Source organism: Myotis davidii, unplaced genomic scaffold (genome assembly GCF_000327345.1).
Source record: "Myotis davidii unplaced genomic scaffold, ASM32734v1 scaffold415, whole genome shotgun sequence".
NCBI lineage: Eukaryota > Metazoa > Chordata > Mammalia > Chiroptera > Vespertilionidae > Myotis > Myotis davidii.
Genome location: NW_006287951.1, coordinates 6,262,992 through 6,281,282, shown reverse-complemented (window position 1 = coordinate 6,281,282; position 18,291 = coordinate 6,262,992). Strand labels below are relative to the sequence as shown.

General features: G+C 45.9%; 1 protein-coding gene across 1 annotated transcript in view; it reads right to left on the bottom strand.

Annotated features, from left to right (window-relative positions):
- The window catches only part of CLSTN2 (calsyntenin 2), a 394,670-nt gene extending 387,861 nt beyond the window's left edge, over positions 1 to 6,809 (bottom strand). The window contains exons 1-2 of the mRNA XM_006759844.2: positions 6,661 to 6,809; positions 1,684 to 1,688 (exon numbers count right to left, since the gene is read on the bottom strand). Coding sequence (XP_006759907.1) covers positions 1,684 to 1,688; positions 6,661 to 6,809 — 154 coding nt within the window. The remainder of the gene's footprint in view (positions 1 to 1,683; positions 1,689 to 6,660) is intronic.
- Positions 6,810 to 18,291: the final 11,482 nt, after the last annotated feature.

Sequence of the window (18,291 nt, the reverse complement as noted above, 5' to 3'; positions counted from 1 at the left end):
AATAAGCCAGTCAGAGAAAGATAAGTATCACATGATCTTACTCATATGTGGAATCTAATGAACAAAATAAACTGATGAACGAAATAGATCCAGAGACATAAAAGCATGACGAGACTGTCAAATCTCAAGAGGAAAGGTGGGGGTAGATGGGTGAGTGGGAAAGAGATCAACCAAGGAACTTGTATGCATATATGCATAACCCATGGACATAGACAAAAGGGGGGGGGTGAAGGCCTGGGTGGGGCGCAGGGACAGACTATAAGTGTCAATGGAGAACAAAAGGGAAATATTTAATACTTTCAACAATAAAGACTTTAAATAAATTGATTAAATAAATAAAATAAAAGCACTAGAGCTAAGTGGATGATATTAAAATTCCCATTAAAACTGTGGTACATCTACACAATGGAATACTATGCTATGGTAAAAGAGAAGTTCTTACCATTTGCAATTGCATGGATGTAACTGGAGAGCATTATGCTAAGTGAAATAAGCCAGTCAGAGAAAGATAAATATCACATGATCTCATTCATTTATGGAATATAATGAACAACATAAACTGATGACAAAAACAGATCCAGAGACAGAGAATCATCCATCAGAACGTCAAATCTCAGAGGGAAGGTAGGGGAGGGTGGGGGTAAGGGGGAGAGATTAACCAAAGGACTTATATGCATGCATAAAAGCCTAACCAATGGACAAAGACAACAGGGTGTGATGGCATGAGTAGGAGGGTAATGGGGGGAGATAAGGACACATATGTAATACCTTGATCAATAAAGAAATTAAAAGTCAAAAAAAAAGGAAAAGGGATAGTGATAGTGTTGTGAACAGAGAACTGATTTCTGCCTCCTCCCTTCCCTGACAGGAGACCCATGTCTCAATGGGCTCCCTTCCAGGGGCTACAGTCACGGGGACTGTCCTGGACCACTCTGTGTCAAGAGACCCTCCAGCTCGCCCTCACGGCATCCTCACCACTGCCCTGGGAGAGTGCTGCCAGCTCTGCTTCACAAAGGAGAGAGGGCTGCAGGTCTGGGGGTGGAGCAGGCATGTGCACTGAGGACGCTGAGCTCTGTGAGACCTCCCTGGCTTCGAGGGGGTCCCCGGCTGCCGAGGCCACCAGGATGCAACACACGGCAAGGGAGGGGAGAAGCAGACTGAGCCTGTGTCATCTTGTGTCATGTGGTGGGCAGAGGGACATTCACGAGGGAGTGGGGACACCTGAGTGGGCTTTGAGGCATTGCAGGAACAGGACAGCATGACAGACACAGGGCCATCCTGGCAGAACTGTCCATCCCCTGCCTGCATGGGATGCTGGAGCCTGAGAAAGGGCGGGGGGGAGGGGCGTGATCTGGAGAACAGGAGCGATGTCAGGAGATAGACCCAAAGCAAGTAAGACCAGGTTTCAAAAGGGGCAAAATGGAGGATTCTAGAAACGAGAGCTGGAAAACCAATGAACACACTTAGCACACTTTCCCAGTGGGTATTCACCAGGGGGCACAGGGGTCCTTGGAACAGGACACAGCCATAGCTAAGAGCTACCGGAGCATAAGCATAACAACCCAAATGCTTTTCTGACTGAGCAGGAAGCTGGAAAAAGTCATGGCTCCCAAGTCTGTGGCTGGTGCTCCAGTGATGAATGTAGGTGGTCAGGGGACCTGGTGATGAATGACATCCACTCACAGAGGCTGGAACCAGAGTAAGGCAAAGTGAGGTGCCCATGGGGCAAAACATAAGGAGGGGCTCCCTCCCAGCCTTGGTGCAGGGTCTGTCCCGACACTCAGCACCTTCCCTTTGTGTCCTGGGCTCTGCCCTGACCTCACCCTCCTCTTGGCCCTGCTCCAGGCAATACAGTCAGTCCCTTCTCAACTCACGATCAAAGCCGACTCCTCAGAGAGAATACGTCTGGAAACCCAGCTGCACGCGCTCTGGCTTTGAGCAGGCCTCGTGCTTAGAGCCTCCCCCAGGCAACAGTGTGGAGCTGGAATTTAATAATATTGCTTTGATTTCATCATATTTACTTTTACAGACTCAGAGCAAGTTATATTGGTTTTCCATTCATGGCTGAAATACCAAGTTTTCTTTTAAAATAAAATTAATTAAGTTGAAAAAGTAAGTTCCTCTGAAGAAACGAGGAAGTCAATGGCAGAGCAGGAGATAAGCAGTGAGGACCCACTGTGAAGGCTGGAGTATGTGACTACGGCTGAGAAACCTCAGGTTTGCCCACGTCAGCTGTTGCAGGTTCATCTGAGAGGGGCAGGGAGAGAGCATGCCCTCTGGCATTAAACACCAGCACAGCAGGCATTGCCCACTGAGCCAGCACCCACCTCGGCCCCAGGACAGGGGAGGGCAGGCTTTTGTTTCTGGCAAAAAAAAATGAGGCGGGAAGCTTGCTGCTCCCTGGATTTCTCAGCATAAACAACTCAGCCTGCCTTGCTCTCAGTTCCACAAGCTCCTGTATGCAAATTTCTGACCAGGCCCAGGAAAGCCACTTCCCATTTCCTCAAGAAGGAGAGCCTGTGACAGTGGCTGTTCGGTGGGAATAATTGGATGGGGACAGTATCTGGATAAAAGATGCCCTTGATGTGTCAACCCACCGCTCAGAACGTGACACCCTGGTGACAATGAGGATATGGCTCCAGTGCCTTCACTTGAAAAGAATCCCCAACAAAAAGGCTTTGGGCCCAGACTGCCCCACTGGTGTGCAGAGATCAGAAGGGGACAAGCTGGTTTGGGGAGAAAATCTAATCAGAAGCAGAGTCTTTGTCTGCCTGTCCTTTGTGGACAATCTCCCACTCACATCCCCCTGCTCAGCCCTGTGCCAGGGGCGGTGGAGAATGAGCCTCTCCCTAGCCCTGGTGAGCAGAGGAAGAGAGGATGGTCTAGGAACCATGTGATACCCCCTCCCCCAGTGAGGAATGAGGCTGCCCAGCATTTCACGACTTTATGCTGTGAACACTGAACACACACAGAGAGGAAAGCTATGCTTCATAAAATGCTATGGACCCCACTACAGTGTCCTGTAATTGGGAAGGTGAAGACAGGATCACAGAAAGAAAAATAGGCTTAGCGGCTGAGTAACGAGGTACAGTTCCCAGGCCCACCTCTCACTTGTTCATAGCATGTGATTAAGAATAAGCCTTGTAAGTCCTGGATCCTCAATTTGCTCAACTGTAAAATGGGCTGGTGCTTCCATCCTTTGGGGGAACAATTGATTTAATCATCAGAAAGCATATGGAAATGAAGTATTGGCCAAACCAGAGGCCTTGTTGTAAAGAAGGAAAACAGAGTGTGTCCAGGCCCAGGAGTAGGTCAGGAAGAGTCAACCATAAGACACATCATGGCAGGAGAGGGGACACTGAAGCTGCTGTCACCAAGAGGGTTCCCATGGGGGCTCCTGGAAACGCTGGCACCAGAAACCAGAGAATGCTAACCATGCAATGAAGGGTGAAGGTTGCCATGCAGCCGGGACAGTGAAAACAGTATCAATCCATTAGTTATTCATTCATTATTTTGGTTCCTCCAAATTTTTTAGTGGCATACCTACTGTGTGCCAGGCCCTAGGAATAGCAATGACAGAAATATTACACCCTGCTTCCATGATCCTTAGAAACCTTAGAACCCACAAACCTGGAAGAGGTATAGTGGCCCTTTGAATGAAAGCAGTCAACTGAATATATAAGTCCTGTGGTGGAAATCAGATGGAATGTACTGTAAGAGTTATTATCCCTTTGTCTAAGACAATCCTTTCATTCTCTCACGCAAATTTATTGAAAAGTGTGGCCTTGGGGATGTGGCTTCAGAGACTCATCTCAGAAAACCCGCCCCCCAAGAACTCGCAGGCAAGTGCTGGGCATGAATAGAAGGCAGAGAAAGGCCTGGATGCTGAATGGCGAGGTTCATGACAGGTAGGGCAGTGAGGGCACCAGCCAACAGGTAAGGAGGATGAGCAGTTTAGTATAACTGAAGAGAGGGCAGGAGGGATGAGGAGCCAGCCACTGAAAGGGGAGCCGCTAAGACAGCGGTTCTCAACCTATGGGTCGCGACCCCTTTGGGAGTCAAATGACCCTTTCACAGGGGTCGCCTAAGACCATGAAAACACATATATAATTACACATTGTTTTTGTGATTAATCACTATGCTTTAATTATGTTCAATTTGTAACAATGAAAATACATCCTGCATATCAGATATTTACATTAGGATTCATAACAGTAGCAAAATTACAGTTATCGTTAGGAAGGTTGAGAACCACTGCCCTAAGGTGAGTGAGAGTAACATGATATTTGCCAGGGCAGGGTGCCTGGAGGCTGTGTGGGCAGGGGCAAGGAATCTGGGCCTTGCCTAAAGGTCAACAAGGAGACATTGACACACTGTAACTATCAATACCTGTTCAGATGCAGCCACCACAGGTCCCCAGAGCCTCGTATGCTCACTGGTCTGACTCACTACAGTTACCCCACACATCTGTTGCCTCCCACATGGTCATGAGTAACTTCCCACATTTCGTGTCACTGATTCATATCACACACTCACACACTCACACACATTTGCTTCATTCACTGCACTGTTTAAAATTAATCCTTTTGCTCATCACTCACTCACACACACACACACTCACACACATTTGCTTCATTCACTGTACTGTTTAAAATTAATCTTTTTGCTCGGTCTAAGAGTTCTGCTCTACCACCAATTAGTTTCATAATTTTACACAATCTACCCATCCAAATGCTACCTACCTTGTGGTTCTCATCTGTAAAATAGGAATAACCACGTCCAACTTAATTTGGAGGGTTATTATAAATGTATATGTTTCCCGGGAACCTCTGAAAAATGTAACCTGAGGCAAATGGAATTAGGCAACCAAAACTCTAACCCCTACAGCTCCATTCCCCAGCTGTGTGAAGGGTGCAGAAACAGGGCAGGTGGGGGCAGAGGGGAAGGGGGCTGGTGCCCTATGCCAAGGTGAACATGGGAGAGGAGGAAGCGCTCTGTCCACTGAGCACCAGGAGGGCAAGTCCAGAACAAGGAATGCCTGTGAATGCAGTGAGGACCCCTGGCCATGGTGCTGAATCAGAAGCCGCTCCCACCCTACAGCTGCAGTGGAGTCCCCAGAGCCTGTGGCACTTGGGGGTGGGAGGGGGGAAGAGTTGGGGTCTGTAGGCACCCAGGCTGGACCTCCAGGACTCAGAGGGTCTCCACACACCACGGAGGAGCACAGTGGGGTGCTGAATGTTCTGAATTTGACATGAATTGGGCACAGTGGCATGCTAATACACAGCCCCTCCAGAGAACAAAAGCTAAAACCTCAATGGTAGGATTAGGTGATATCTGTGGTGGAAAAATTCCAACCATAGCCAATTTCAAGCCATCAGTGATTTAAGAATTCGTTCCAAAAATGCCATGAACTTTAACAATTGTTTTCAGCAAGCTCCAGAAAATTATTACAAACACATTATGAGCCATTTCCTGTCATAAGCATTTGTACTTCAGTTTGGATAAATAAGTAAAAAATTGGCCCAAAAGGGATTTTTATGGCGTGTCCTTCCCATGTTCTGTTTCTAAAGGTACGTTTGCAAAGCAGAGAGGAATGTTCTAAGGTGCCTTTCCATAGTGACCATAAGCATGATCTGCTTAGAGCTCTAAGGGGCAGACTGTGCACTTTCTTTCTCCCATGATGCCTGCTGAGCCAGACAGGCAGTCGTAGCAGTGTTCATCTTGCCTTTGCTTGGCTCTGAAGATTTCCCCCAGATGATACACATCCACGAGAAGCCAGAGGTGAGAGTGACTGCAGCCCTCAGATTCATCCATATTTGACAGAGATATGAATAACTCTTTCCAACTTACCAAGCTTATGAAGGAAAGCATGGCATTGTGCGTAATATACAGCAGGTGGTTGTACCTCCACTATTTGCTCATGGAGATTTCCCCCAGAAAGATGCACTCCTGTAAATTATAAGGCTCCTTATGATTGCAGGCTCTAAAAATGCATATGTTATGCCTGGAAATTTAGGGGGAAAGCAATTATTTGGAGTGTAGTGAAAAAAAAAGCACCCTTTTTGTTGCTCCTTTATCCTGTTACCTCGCTTTCATCTGTGATTTCAAAAGCAAAATAAGCTTCAAAAATAACGACGTCCCTAAAATCACTTAGAAGACAAGTTGTTAAAGGATGCGTTCTCTTTCCTTTGCCACCCCCTCACAGGATAGAGGTGAAAATTCCATCAAGAAGGCTGGAAAGAGCCACCTTCTTAAATAGGAAATTGAAAGCAGTCTATTTTGAAGAAAGACAATGGATTCAACAAAATAAAAAATTCCTTCCATGTCTTTTGCTGGGGTTTTGAGCTGAGCCATGCATCTTCACTCCCACACTTTGCACATGCTTTTGTATTGTGAGAGGGGGTAGATGATGTGGTCAAGAGCATAGATCCTGGGATCAGACTTTGGGTTTGAAGTACAGTGGTGCAGCCCATCAGCTCTATCGCCTTTGACAAGTCACTTATACTCTATGAACCTCAGTTTCTTCATCTGTAGAGTGAGCAGAGCTTCCAGGAGCATTCTAAGGATTAAGTGAGACGATAGTGCATACAATGATGCCCTTGGCACAGTGAGCACTCCACAGATGACATTCTAAGGATTAAGTGAGACGATAGTGCATACACTGATGCCCTTGGCACAGTGAGCACTCCGATGATGATGATGATGATGATGATGATGATGATGATGCTCTCTAGCTGCTCCAAACACATGTAGATGATGATGATGATGATGATGATGGTGATGATGCTCTCTAGCTGCTCCAAACACATGTGCCTCATCTTTTTAACTACATATTGATACTTTAAGGAATAGGTCATTTTGATCTCCTCTTGTAGGTCTCAGGAACACATGAAGTATAGGTGCTAAGCAAGGTCTTGCAGACTGATGTATTGATGAATCAGGAGGTGGGGGCAAGAAGAAAGAAGGGAGCCCTTGTGAAGGGAGGAGGGTGTCTCTGCTGTGGAGGTGGGGGCACTTTGCTATGTTGAGACATCCTGGCTCAGACCTGAGTAGGAACTCTGCTCCTCCACCAGGTGGCTTCAAGGGTGCTAAGGAGACATCCCCAGATGGCTTGCCCTGGTGGCTCATGTTTCCATTGGAGAGATCACCTCTCTCAAGTGGCTAACAAAGATGAAGTCTTTCAGAGACCACATCCAGGAGCTCTTGACCATGGACTGGGAGATCCGGCTGGGGGACATGAGCAATGATGCACAGTCTCAGATGGAGAGGGCAGGGCAAAAAGAACAGACACATGGAGGAGGACAGGAGCCGTGTCTGTGGAGACGGGGTAGATAGAAAGCATAAAAAGAGAGGTGACACCCCAGGGCACAGGCCTATTTCAGACTATCCACAGAATCTTTGTCCCTTCTGGGACTAGTGACCTCAAGAATAAAAGCCCATGAACTGGGAAGCAGCCTCTCCCCCCAAGAACAACAGAATGGGTTGAGGAGCCCAGGAACCCTCTGGAGCACAATCAGAGACTGGAAATGGCTCTGTCCCACTACCCTGCTTCTCTGTGTTGGAAGCAGATGCAGGACCCATCCCAGCTGGGAGCCATGCAGGGAGCAGGAGGAAAAGCCATCAACCAGGTCTCCAAAAGTTTACTATCAGGTTGCGAAGCAACAGAGGGACCCAAGGACTTAGAAAGCTGTGCCCTTACTCCCTGCCTGCATGACCGTGAGGTCAATGAACCGTGAGGAAACACAGCTTTCCTTTAGCTACAAAACAAAATGATAATAATGATCCCAGCACTTGTAGCAATCTATTAACCTTCCAAGGGAATTATTTTAGAATATCCATAGTTAGCTTTTTAAATTTTTCCCAATAATGAAGTATAAAACAATTTGAAGGAACAGCAAAGTGAAAAGTCCTAACCTTAAAATCAATATTCTGTTCTCTCTACAAAAGTGTAGAAATGAATTTCTTAATTTATTAACAGGATGCCCCGGGTATTTAATGTTTACATTTCCCTCTTGGATTACTGCCAGAATATTACTGTGCCAATATGCTATGTGGTTTCTCTCCCAAAGTGACTCACTCGCCATCCTTTGAATTTCCTCATTGAAGGTCTGGGCGTGAGCACTTCTGTAAGGAAGATGTTAGTCATATTAACATCCATTTGAAATTCAGGAAGTTCATCCTGATTCAAAAGCCCAAGGAAGCACAGACCCATGTAAGGGGCATCTCTTCAAAATAAAAGGTTTGAAAAATGCAAGGTAAAACCTGAACATTAAGGCGAAATTATTTCAGCATTTGAAGCTTTTAAGGTTAGTGGTGATAGTGACTCGAAATTGCCATCCTATTAAAATAAAGATACACTGTGGCAAAGCCTGGTATAAAACTGACATAAGAAAATCTGAGACTGGTGGTTCTGGGAAGGCTGACAAGGGTTAGCATGACAGCGGAGTTGGGGGGATGACCCTAGTCATGGTTGAACGGGGAGGAACCCTGGAGAGCCCTCACCAAATTCCTTTCAACTACTGCTGAGAAAAACAAGCCCAGAGAGAAGCACTTGAGTGCTGACGGTAAAGCTAAGACTGGAGCCTGGGTCTCCTGACCCCAGCGCACGAAACCCAAGTCCTCACCATCACTTTTGCTCTAGGCTGATCCTTTGGTCCCATCTCTGCATCACCTTCAAATCCTTCTGTGGAGACCGGGGGCCTCTCCACCAGCCCTGGGAACATCCTCAGTTCCCTTAGAACTCTCCGCCCTTCTGAAGAGCTGCACGTGGCCCAGCACTTTAACAGAGCAGGCCCCCCAGGGACTTTCTGAAAGTCAGTTAGCCTTGAAAAGACCAAGAAGCAGCCTTTTCATGAAAGGTACATGCCTTTTTAAATTATTATTGTTTAAAGTATTACAAATGTCTCCGTTTTCCCTGATTGACACCCCCCTCCACTCCCACATCCCAGGACAAGCCTCCACCGCCCCAGTTATCTATGTCCATTGGTTTTGCTAATATGCATACATACAAGTCCTTTGGTTGATCTCTCACTCCAGCCCCCCTCCGCCTTCTCTCTGAGGTTGGATGGTCTGTTCAGTGTTACCTTGTCTCTGAATCTATTTTCGTTCATCAGTTTGTTGTTCATTATATCCCACAAATGAGTGAGATCATGCGATATTTATCTTTCTCTGACTGGCTTATTTCATTTAGCATAATGCTCTCCCAGTTCTATCCATGCTGTCATTTATTGATGATAGCCATTCTGACAGGTGTGAGATGGTGCCTCATTGTTGTTTTTGATTTGCATCTCTCCGATGCTTAGTGACTTTGAGCATGTTTTCCTATGTCTTTTGGCCTCTGTATGTCCTCTTTTGGAAAGTGTCCCAACCCGTCCTTCACTGGCCTCCAGAGCCTACAAGAGGCCCACACTCTGCCCATTGCTACAGGAACCTGAGTCAATAGTTTTCCCAGTCACACAGGAGTGCCTGTCTGTCCCAGTTAGAGCCGATCAAGGCACCTCAGGGCACCTGGGATTCTACCATCGGAGTCCACCTGTCTTAGTCTCTTGTGTTCAAATCTGAGCTCTGCCACTTCATAGCTGCCTGGCTTGGGCAACTTACATGACCTCTCTGAGGCACACTTTCCCCACTTTTCACATGGGATCATAGTGCCCTGACCATAAAGCTATGCCCAGAATGAGAGCTCTTCTGCTAAATGGAGCTTTCACATGGGATCATAGTGCCCTGACCATAAAGCTATGCCCAGGATGAGAGCTCTTCTGCTATAAATGGAGCTTTTCTAGTACCCAGTGCCAGCAGGGGTGCAATAGAAACCCATCCCTTCCTTTTCCTTTGGTTGAAGGCTTTCCCTCACTGGGCTCACCTTCTAAAGTGAGTATGTCCAAAGAGAGTCCACAGTGAATGGATTCAGATGCCTGCCTTTAAAGACCAGACCTGATACTACAAAACAAGCACAGATGCCTGCCATGCCCATGGCTGTCTGAGAAAGAAGGGACCCAGTGGTCTTTCTTTCCTATGGAACATGCCATGTTCTGCAGGTGTTCTGTGTGTGAAATAGGCTTCCCACCTCGGCCCCCAGAGACTGAGTAGAGTGCAATTTGCACTGATAGAGAGTAGAATCAGGCCGCACCACCTCTTAGGTCAGTGAGTACGACTTCTCCTTAGAGGAGGCTCCATGTGCTGCACGGCAGCAAACCCACCCACATCAGCCCCCTCTCAGGGGCAGCCTGGGTTGCAGGGGATAAGGGAAAGCAGGCCCCGGCCCCAGGACACAAGAAGTGCCACATCAGGTGTCTATGAGGCCTACTACATCTCAGTTCCAGGCAAGCTGGAGCCCAGGGTGCCTGGGAGTCTGCTGATACAATGCCCCCCACTGCCTCACACTCCTGGGCTATACGGCTACAATGTGGAAGGAGCCTGGCACAGGTGAGGTGCTCAGAAAATGCCAGTCTGGTGAATGACTCTAAGAAAGCTGCCTGGTGTAGATGTCAGAAATTGGCAGTCAGAGCTCTGAAGAGGGAAGAGGATACAAAGCTGACAGACTGCCTACATAGTAGCCTTCAATGGGGGACCGCAGGCTAGGAGAGGAGGAACCGAGGTTACCGCCCGATTACTACTAGTTATTGCTAAACCTACCAAGATGTGTGCCAGGTGCTGGCTCTTTAAATGTTTGGGTTGAGAGGTTACGGCTGTCTGAGAATATGATGACTTCATTCCAGAAACTTTGTTTGTACTTGGGCCTGAGCCTCGAAAGCCTGAAGTCCAACCAGGGTCTATCATAAGAACTGTTACTGTCAGGGACACGAATGAACTTTGTCAGTAACTTTAGTAAAACCATTAAAGTCGCAGAGAACAAACTAGTTAACAATGGTATATCTTAAGAGGAAGAATGTCAAGGGATAAACTTCTGGATAAACTTGGTTACTCGTCTCACTAATTCTTAACTGCTATTAGTCACTGCTTAACCTAAACCTGGAAATAGCTCAAGACGTGAATAGAACACTTCTTTGAAAGCCACCCCGCGTCCTTGCCATGGAATAAGATTCCTTCCAGGTTACCACCAGGAAAATTCAGGTTTTGCCGTTTGGTTTCTGTTTCAGCAACAGTGTCTCTTTTCATCCCACCTGGCTTTGAGTTTTCCCTTAATTGTGAACAGCTACTCTTTCTGGGGTAAATCGATGGGTATTTGGTACGAACTAGAAGTGTTACACTTCGCACTGACTGTTGTCACCTGTACGTCAGCCCAGAGAACTCCACCATACCTTTAAGTTGGTGAGAAAAAAGTCAAGGCTCCTCTCAGCTGGGTGTTGCCTGGTTGGCAACAAAGAAAATCCTAGGTCCTTTCTGATGTGTGGGCTGGGAACAGAATAGAAGCTTCTGCTGCTGGCAGCTCCCACTTGGAGAAGAACAATGCTCTTCCAAGTGTGGGCGGTATACTTCAGAGAGTTTATCTCTTTCTCTGGTGCCCTGGTGCCCTCGTCCCTCTCTGTGAAGATCAGGTCAGGAAGGAGGGACTGTCTTTGAAGAATCCAGGTCATCCTTTGAAGGGTGCCATTGAACCCATATGACCTTTGGAGTCAGCAGGGGGAGAAAGATACCCTAACGAACCACATGATAGTGAATTGTAGGAGTTGGCAAATCTTCTGATTAGAGCTGTACAATTCCCTCCACTCGGCTAAATTTACCAGCCTTTTAATGTGAACAAGTATCTCCTTGTTCCCTGATAAGAACAAGGTGAAGATAAAGTTCTAATCAGCTCTCACAGTTCCCTGTACCTTCTCCATCAATCATGCCCCAGTTCTCTGAAGATCAGAATACCACAGGTTTTCAATTACCGGCAGGCATTGTTCGCTATTGCTGCATGACCCTGGTATTGTGAATCCTTTTTTATGTGTTTATCTTCTCTCCTCAACAAGTTCAAAAACTCTTTGAGGACCCAGCTGGGACAGAGTACACAGTAGGTGCCCTATAAATGCCTGTCACGTGGGGTGTGATTCTCCAGGACTTCAATAAAGTCATGGAAAACAAGGGAAAATAATATATCCCCCCTGGAAAATCACTCGGTATTTTATTTTTGACAATCTAGACATGGCTGAGCATAGTACCCAATTGAGACTTAATTGGATATATTGGTGACTAGGATTCTGAGATCACAGCTACAATAGTTTCTTCAAAAGGACCCTGAAAAATACAGGGGTACATGACTCACTTATCCATGCCGCTGATAGAAACGTGAATGTAGGACCGCTAAGTGACACCACAAAGAGCCTATGGTGATAAAATTGGAGGCACTGCGGCAGGCGTGGAGGCTGAGAGAACACTGTGGACAGAGGCATTCTGTCCCCTCTGAAAGCCCCCTGCAAAGGGTGTGGCTGCCTCTGCTCCACTCACTGTAGGCCAGCTGTGCATCATTCACTCAGATCTGTGCCAGAGGGTGCAGGAGGCCGTGGGAAGGTGATGCAGAGGTTAACCATCCCTGGGCTTGGCTAAAGGTGCAGACCATCTTGTCAGAAGGAGATATCTCCAGGCATTCTGTTCAGCTGCTGCAACCCACAGACTAGCCCGGGGTCCTCAAACTACGGCCCGCGGGCCACATGCCAATACAAATATTGTATTTGTTCCCGTTTTGTTTTTTTTACTTCAAAATAAGATATGTGCAGTGTGCATAGGAATTTGTTCAAAGTTGTTTTTTTTAAAACTATTGTCCGGCCCTCCAACGGTCTGAGGGACAGTGAACTGGCCCCCTGTTTAAAAAGTTTGAGGACCCCTGGACTAGGCTATCTGATGCTTAGGCACTGTGAGCATGGTCAGGCCCAGTACAGGTCTGCCTTCAAAGGCCTATTAAATAGTAATGCTAGCTGCTACTTTTCACTGAGCAGCTATTCTCTTGCAGGCAACGAGGCACAGGATTTTCATACTTTATTTCAAATGCTAATGAACACAAATAGATATTGATATCTTTATCTGGCAGGTGAGGAAATTGAGGGCCGGAGGGACTGAGCAAACTGATGATCATACAGCAAGTTTTGGACTTACGCATTGGACCCCACTTGACTAAAATGCTCTTTCAAATACCAGTCATTCGGTAACTCTTCTGCCTATGAATTCTTAGTTTGTTGCATATGCCATTCTGAATGCCACAATCAGCGTTCTCTTTCCAAGGCTCTTTCATAACCACCTGAGTGGAGCTGAGGTTTCTGTTCCCCAGCCCTGAATATCAATATCATTAAGAACATGAAATAACAAAGGAGCCGTCTGGGTCACGAGACGACAGGAGCTTCCAGACCAGCTGCTGTTATCTAGGCAAGGAAATTACCTCCCCCTTATAGGAAATCTTGCTAGGCAACCCACAGTAAGATATTTAAAGTTTCTACTTATAGAATCTTGACAAGATTCTCTGCAATATGTCTCTCTACCTGCCCCTGCCCTGCTTCCCAAGGGCTTGAACTAGCTGCTCAGCCTCTGCAGAGCCCTCGGTGTGACACGTGTTGTCTGGCGTGAAATGAGGACCCGCTGAGAAGTGTGACCACAGGAGCTTTCCATTGGCTCGAGTGATGCCTGAGCACAATAGGTTTTTTGCTCCCAAATCTTGGACTATTGATCCCAGATGGTCCCTGGGAAATCAGGCCTAGCTCACTGATATAACTTCTGTTGGGAACGCCAGCTCCATCCAAATCTCCAGCTTACAGAACATGTTTCTAACACAGCCCCTGCCAAGGAGGCAGCAGATCATGTGACTATGCCCCTCCTAGTCCCTAATGACGGTGCCAAGGGTGGACTGCTGTGAGTAGGAAGCCAAGTGGCTAGCCAGCAACCTCAGTATGACCTGTGTGATCTGGCGTAAGATAAGGACCTGGGAAAATAACTTCCTTCATCAACAGTTTAAACAAAGAAGTTTTCGGGGAAGATACCAGGGAGCTGTGGACGCCAGATATGAAAGACATTATAGACCCAGAGTGTAGCAGAGAGAGTTCATGTTCACCCACTATGCATGTTCTCTCCTACATGACCCTGATTCCCTCACAATTGGTCTGAAGCCAAGTCATGGCCACTGGTCTATGAGCAAAACTGAATAGTGTCACTTCTAGGCCAATGCAGCTCAAAGCAGTTGTGCCTTTTCTATTGTTCTGCCCCTCCCTTGGCCACATGTTCCAGATGCACAGCTGTAAGATGGGGTTGGCCTAAATCCCTGAGCAATATATCCCCTAGGAAGAGAGTAGCTTAGCTAATGCAGGGATGACCAGTATTAATATTAACATCACCACTACTATTGGTGGCTGACTGATACAATGGCTACAACAGTCTGTGGCCAGCATGAAGTAATGCAATCCATTGGGGAGGGCAGGAGACAGAAACTTACACTTACCTAGTGGGTGCTTACTGTGTACCAGGAACACTGCCTTATATGATTTCTATAAAAATCCTAATATAGATATTAGCTACCCTATTTTACAAATGAAAGGCTGACAGAGTGGTTAAAGGACATGTGACCTACAGTCCCCAACATCAGGAGTGAAAGCCAAGTTGGACCCCAGCACATCTGCTGTCCTTTTCCTAACAGGTTCCCCACTAGCTTGCCTTCCCTTTTGCCCTGCACAGAGACCTGCAATGAAACATCCTGTCCACAAGGGCATCACCAAAGCTACCAATAAAGACTGAATTGGCATCCTCTCTAGGAGCATGAGGGCTGGGGGTACAAGATGAGAGTAGAAGGGTAATTATAGTCACTCATAGGCATCAGTGCCATTGGGAAGTATTACTTCCATGTTTCTGGTGGTCTCTCAACTCTCTACAGCAACCTGGTGGCCAATGGTGTGGTTCATTCTCACATCCTGTCAGAGTGAGCCTCACAACCCGCCTCCATCCACAGACAGGACCCTGCATCCTCCAGACACACAGCCTGGACCAAGAGTGGTATATTGGCTGTGTGGAAGGCCACACAGTCAGATGTAAATTTAAGAAAGAAAAAAATGAGTAAAGGCTTCAGTGACTGCAAATTTATATTTTCCTATGGCAAGGTCAGGTTTAAAAGAGGATTTAAGAAACTCTCATATATTTCAGTCATTCCCTCCTATCTTTAGAGTTTAAAAGTGAATATGAAAGCAACATTTTAAATTATTTTCTTCTGCTTAAGAGGAAGGTGTCCACCTTGATCATTGCCTGAGGTTAACAAGTGGAGGATGAGGTACATTGCCTTGGGGTCACAGATGGTTATTTTAATATCCTGGGACCATCTTCAGAGAGCCAAGGGGCTTGAACAGGGAGCCACCTGCACATCATATGAAGGGAGGAGAGAATAGAAAAAGACCCCATGTCAAGTCAAGAAGGGAAATCAGTTCACAACAAAAGATGAGTGTAAATAAGGAAGGATGAAACGTTCTTAAAAAAAAAAAAAGAGCATTCACAAAAGTTGCCTGTTTTAAAAACAAGAAATGCAATTTACAGTGGAGGAGGATGTGATGATGTGGGATTTTAAAGCGATTCATCACGTGTATCAAGCATGTGCTTCTATGGGAAACAGGAGGGAGAATACTTTGTGTAACCTTCCTTGAGGGGAGAAGAGAAGAAAAGGCTTGAGGAAAGTCCAACGCTGCCAGCCCCTAGGTCTCTGCAAGATCTGATTATCAGTTATCAACAAAATTAGGTTGCAATAGCATCATGCTTCTACCTCAGGAACATGCTATCCATTGACCCAGAGCCTAACCTGCAGAAAGTGACCCAGTCTCTTACATCTACCTTTGGCTCCTATGCTCATCTTACCCCTTAACCTGCAACAGCCATTTTTTGAGATTGACAACTTGACTTCAACTGCATCTGCCAGCTGTAATTGAACCTGCAGCATAAGGTTGCGAGGAATTTGTGGCAGAAATATATCCAGCTAGACATACACATCTCTCACCCTCCCTTGTAGATACAAATGGCTGTGACACCCAGTTTTTGCCAATGAGACAAAAGCAGCAGTTTGGTGGGTGTCGTGGGTTGAATAGTGGCTTTTAAAGATATGTCACATGCAGCACCCTGTGAATGCAACCTTATCTGGAACAAGAGTCTTTGCCGATGTAATTAAGCTAAACATCTAGAGATGAGATCATCCTAGATTATCTAGGTAGGCCCGAAATCCAATGACAACTGTCCTTATAAGAAACACACTGAGAGCCACAGGGAGAAGAAAGAGGTGAAGAAAGAGGTAAAGATGGAGTCGGAGATTAGAGTAATGCAGCCACAAGCCAAGGAATGCCTGGAGCCACTGGAAATTGAAAGAGGGAAAAAGGATTGTCCTGGAGAGTCTTTAGAGGGCCCCAGTCTTACCAACACCTTGATTTCAGACTTCCGGCCTCCAGTCTGTAGAGAACAAATTTCTGTTGTTTTAAGCCAGCAAGTTCATGGTAATTTGTTACCGCAGCCCTAGGGAACTAATATAATGGGATTTCCAGGAGAGCTTTTTAAAAGCTGGCAGCCACTCTCTCACCCTGCAGTTCATTAAAATCTGCCCCAGGAGAGAAGGTTGCTATTGGATAAGATTGTCTGGGCCACAGGGAGATCAGCAGATTATCTGATCCTTCTCTGGGCTGTGGTGTTTGGCACAACCCTCGCTTGGCTCTCTGTGCCAACATGTGACTCTTGTCGCCTCACGTGTCCTTGTATGATCTCACCTCTAAGTATGGCTTGAACCTATGGTTTAGTCCTGGATTTATGATCTGGACTGAAAAGTGTTTGCCCTTTTCTTTTTGACAGGGCAGTCCAGTGAATTTCACCTCTCCCCGCCATTCCTGGGCAAACACTGGAACTCCTAATGCTTTCACCTGATATAAACTCCTAACAGCAACAACACTTTTAGGAGCACAGAGACTATAGCTCAGTAATTCAAGGCTCTGGAGCGAGATGTTTGGAAGCCAGATAGAAAGAGGACAAGGGACTTCATGTCTATTGTCAGACAGTGAACTAAAATCAGGAAGGATTGCATGCTTTTGAGTATGTAGTAATCGCCTCCAAAGCCAGGGGGATGAATAAAATCTCCAGAAAAAAAAATTTACTGCCTTCAAAATAGTAAATATGCAGTGTCTATACATTTCCCAGCAAACATATTTCGATTATGTCATTAATGTCACTTTACATGGCTCTTTCTCCCTCTCTCAGCCTTGCTGAAGGATTTAACGTCAAGCAATTCAACAGTGACAGCTGGCGAGAAATCAGCTTTGAGATTTCTCATTAAAAGTAATGCTGTGTTAGTAGCCAAATACTTGGAAATGTGAAATGTTAAAATTTAATTGTGTGGAAAAGGCTTATTCTAACTTTGCAGATTGTACCATCTTCGCAGAAGTTGGTAGAAAATATCAACTTGGATTGTGGAAGGCCAAGTGAAGTTGTGAAAACAACTGTAGTTTTTAGAAGTAGTTATCCACTGAGCTATAATACTTAATGTGGTTTGCTTTGTGGGGTTCTTGAAAACTCTAGCTCTACACTTGCACAAAATAAAGTTTCCCATTGGTCTCTGCTTCTTCTCTCACCATTACTGGCCTTTAAGCTGAATAGACAAATTTATTCAGCTTACATTATCTTCCCAATGCTGTTTTCAGGAATATTCTGCCCAAAGTCTTATATCACTGTATTGTGCTGAACATTTAGGAAATTCTTTTCTCTGAGGGGAAGAACAGGAAATAAAGTTTCATTGTATCTTGGAGAAGAAAAATAGGAGGATTCACATCCAATGTAATCAAAGCTGCCCATTTGCATTTGGGGGAAATAATTACATTCTTTATCTCCTGATCTTAAATCACTTCCAGAAAACTCCCAACACCTGTGACCATGAAAATGTACAACTACACACACACAAATTATTCAATGGATCCCATCAGTAAACCCAGCGCCTTCCAACCCTGTCCCTGCACTGGAACTGAGCATAGCTGAGAATAGGAGGTTTGTGTGAGCCCTCTGGCCCACCCCACCTATTTCTCTTCTAGAATTTGAAAGCATATGGAAAAGGAACAACATGATTTAATATGCCACTTTGCATTCACTTAATATGCATCATTTTATCTATTTGAATAATTTATGTGGTTTTACCTAAATGTTTCATATGAGTATGCCTTATTTCCTCAACTTCACTGTGAGTTGCTCAAGGTTACATAATAAAGGCTAAAGAAAATTAGCTAGCCCTAGACGGTTGCTCAGTGGTTAGAGAATTGGCCTGTGGACTAAAGGGTCATGGGTCCAATTCCAGTCAAGGGCAGGTACCTTGGTTGCAGGCTCAATCCCTGGCCCTGGTCAGGGCGTGTGTGGGAGGCAATTAGT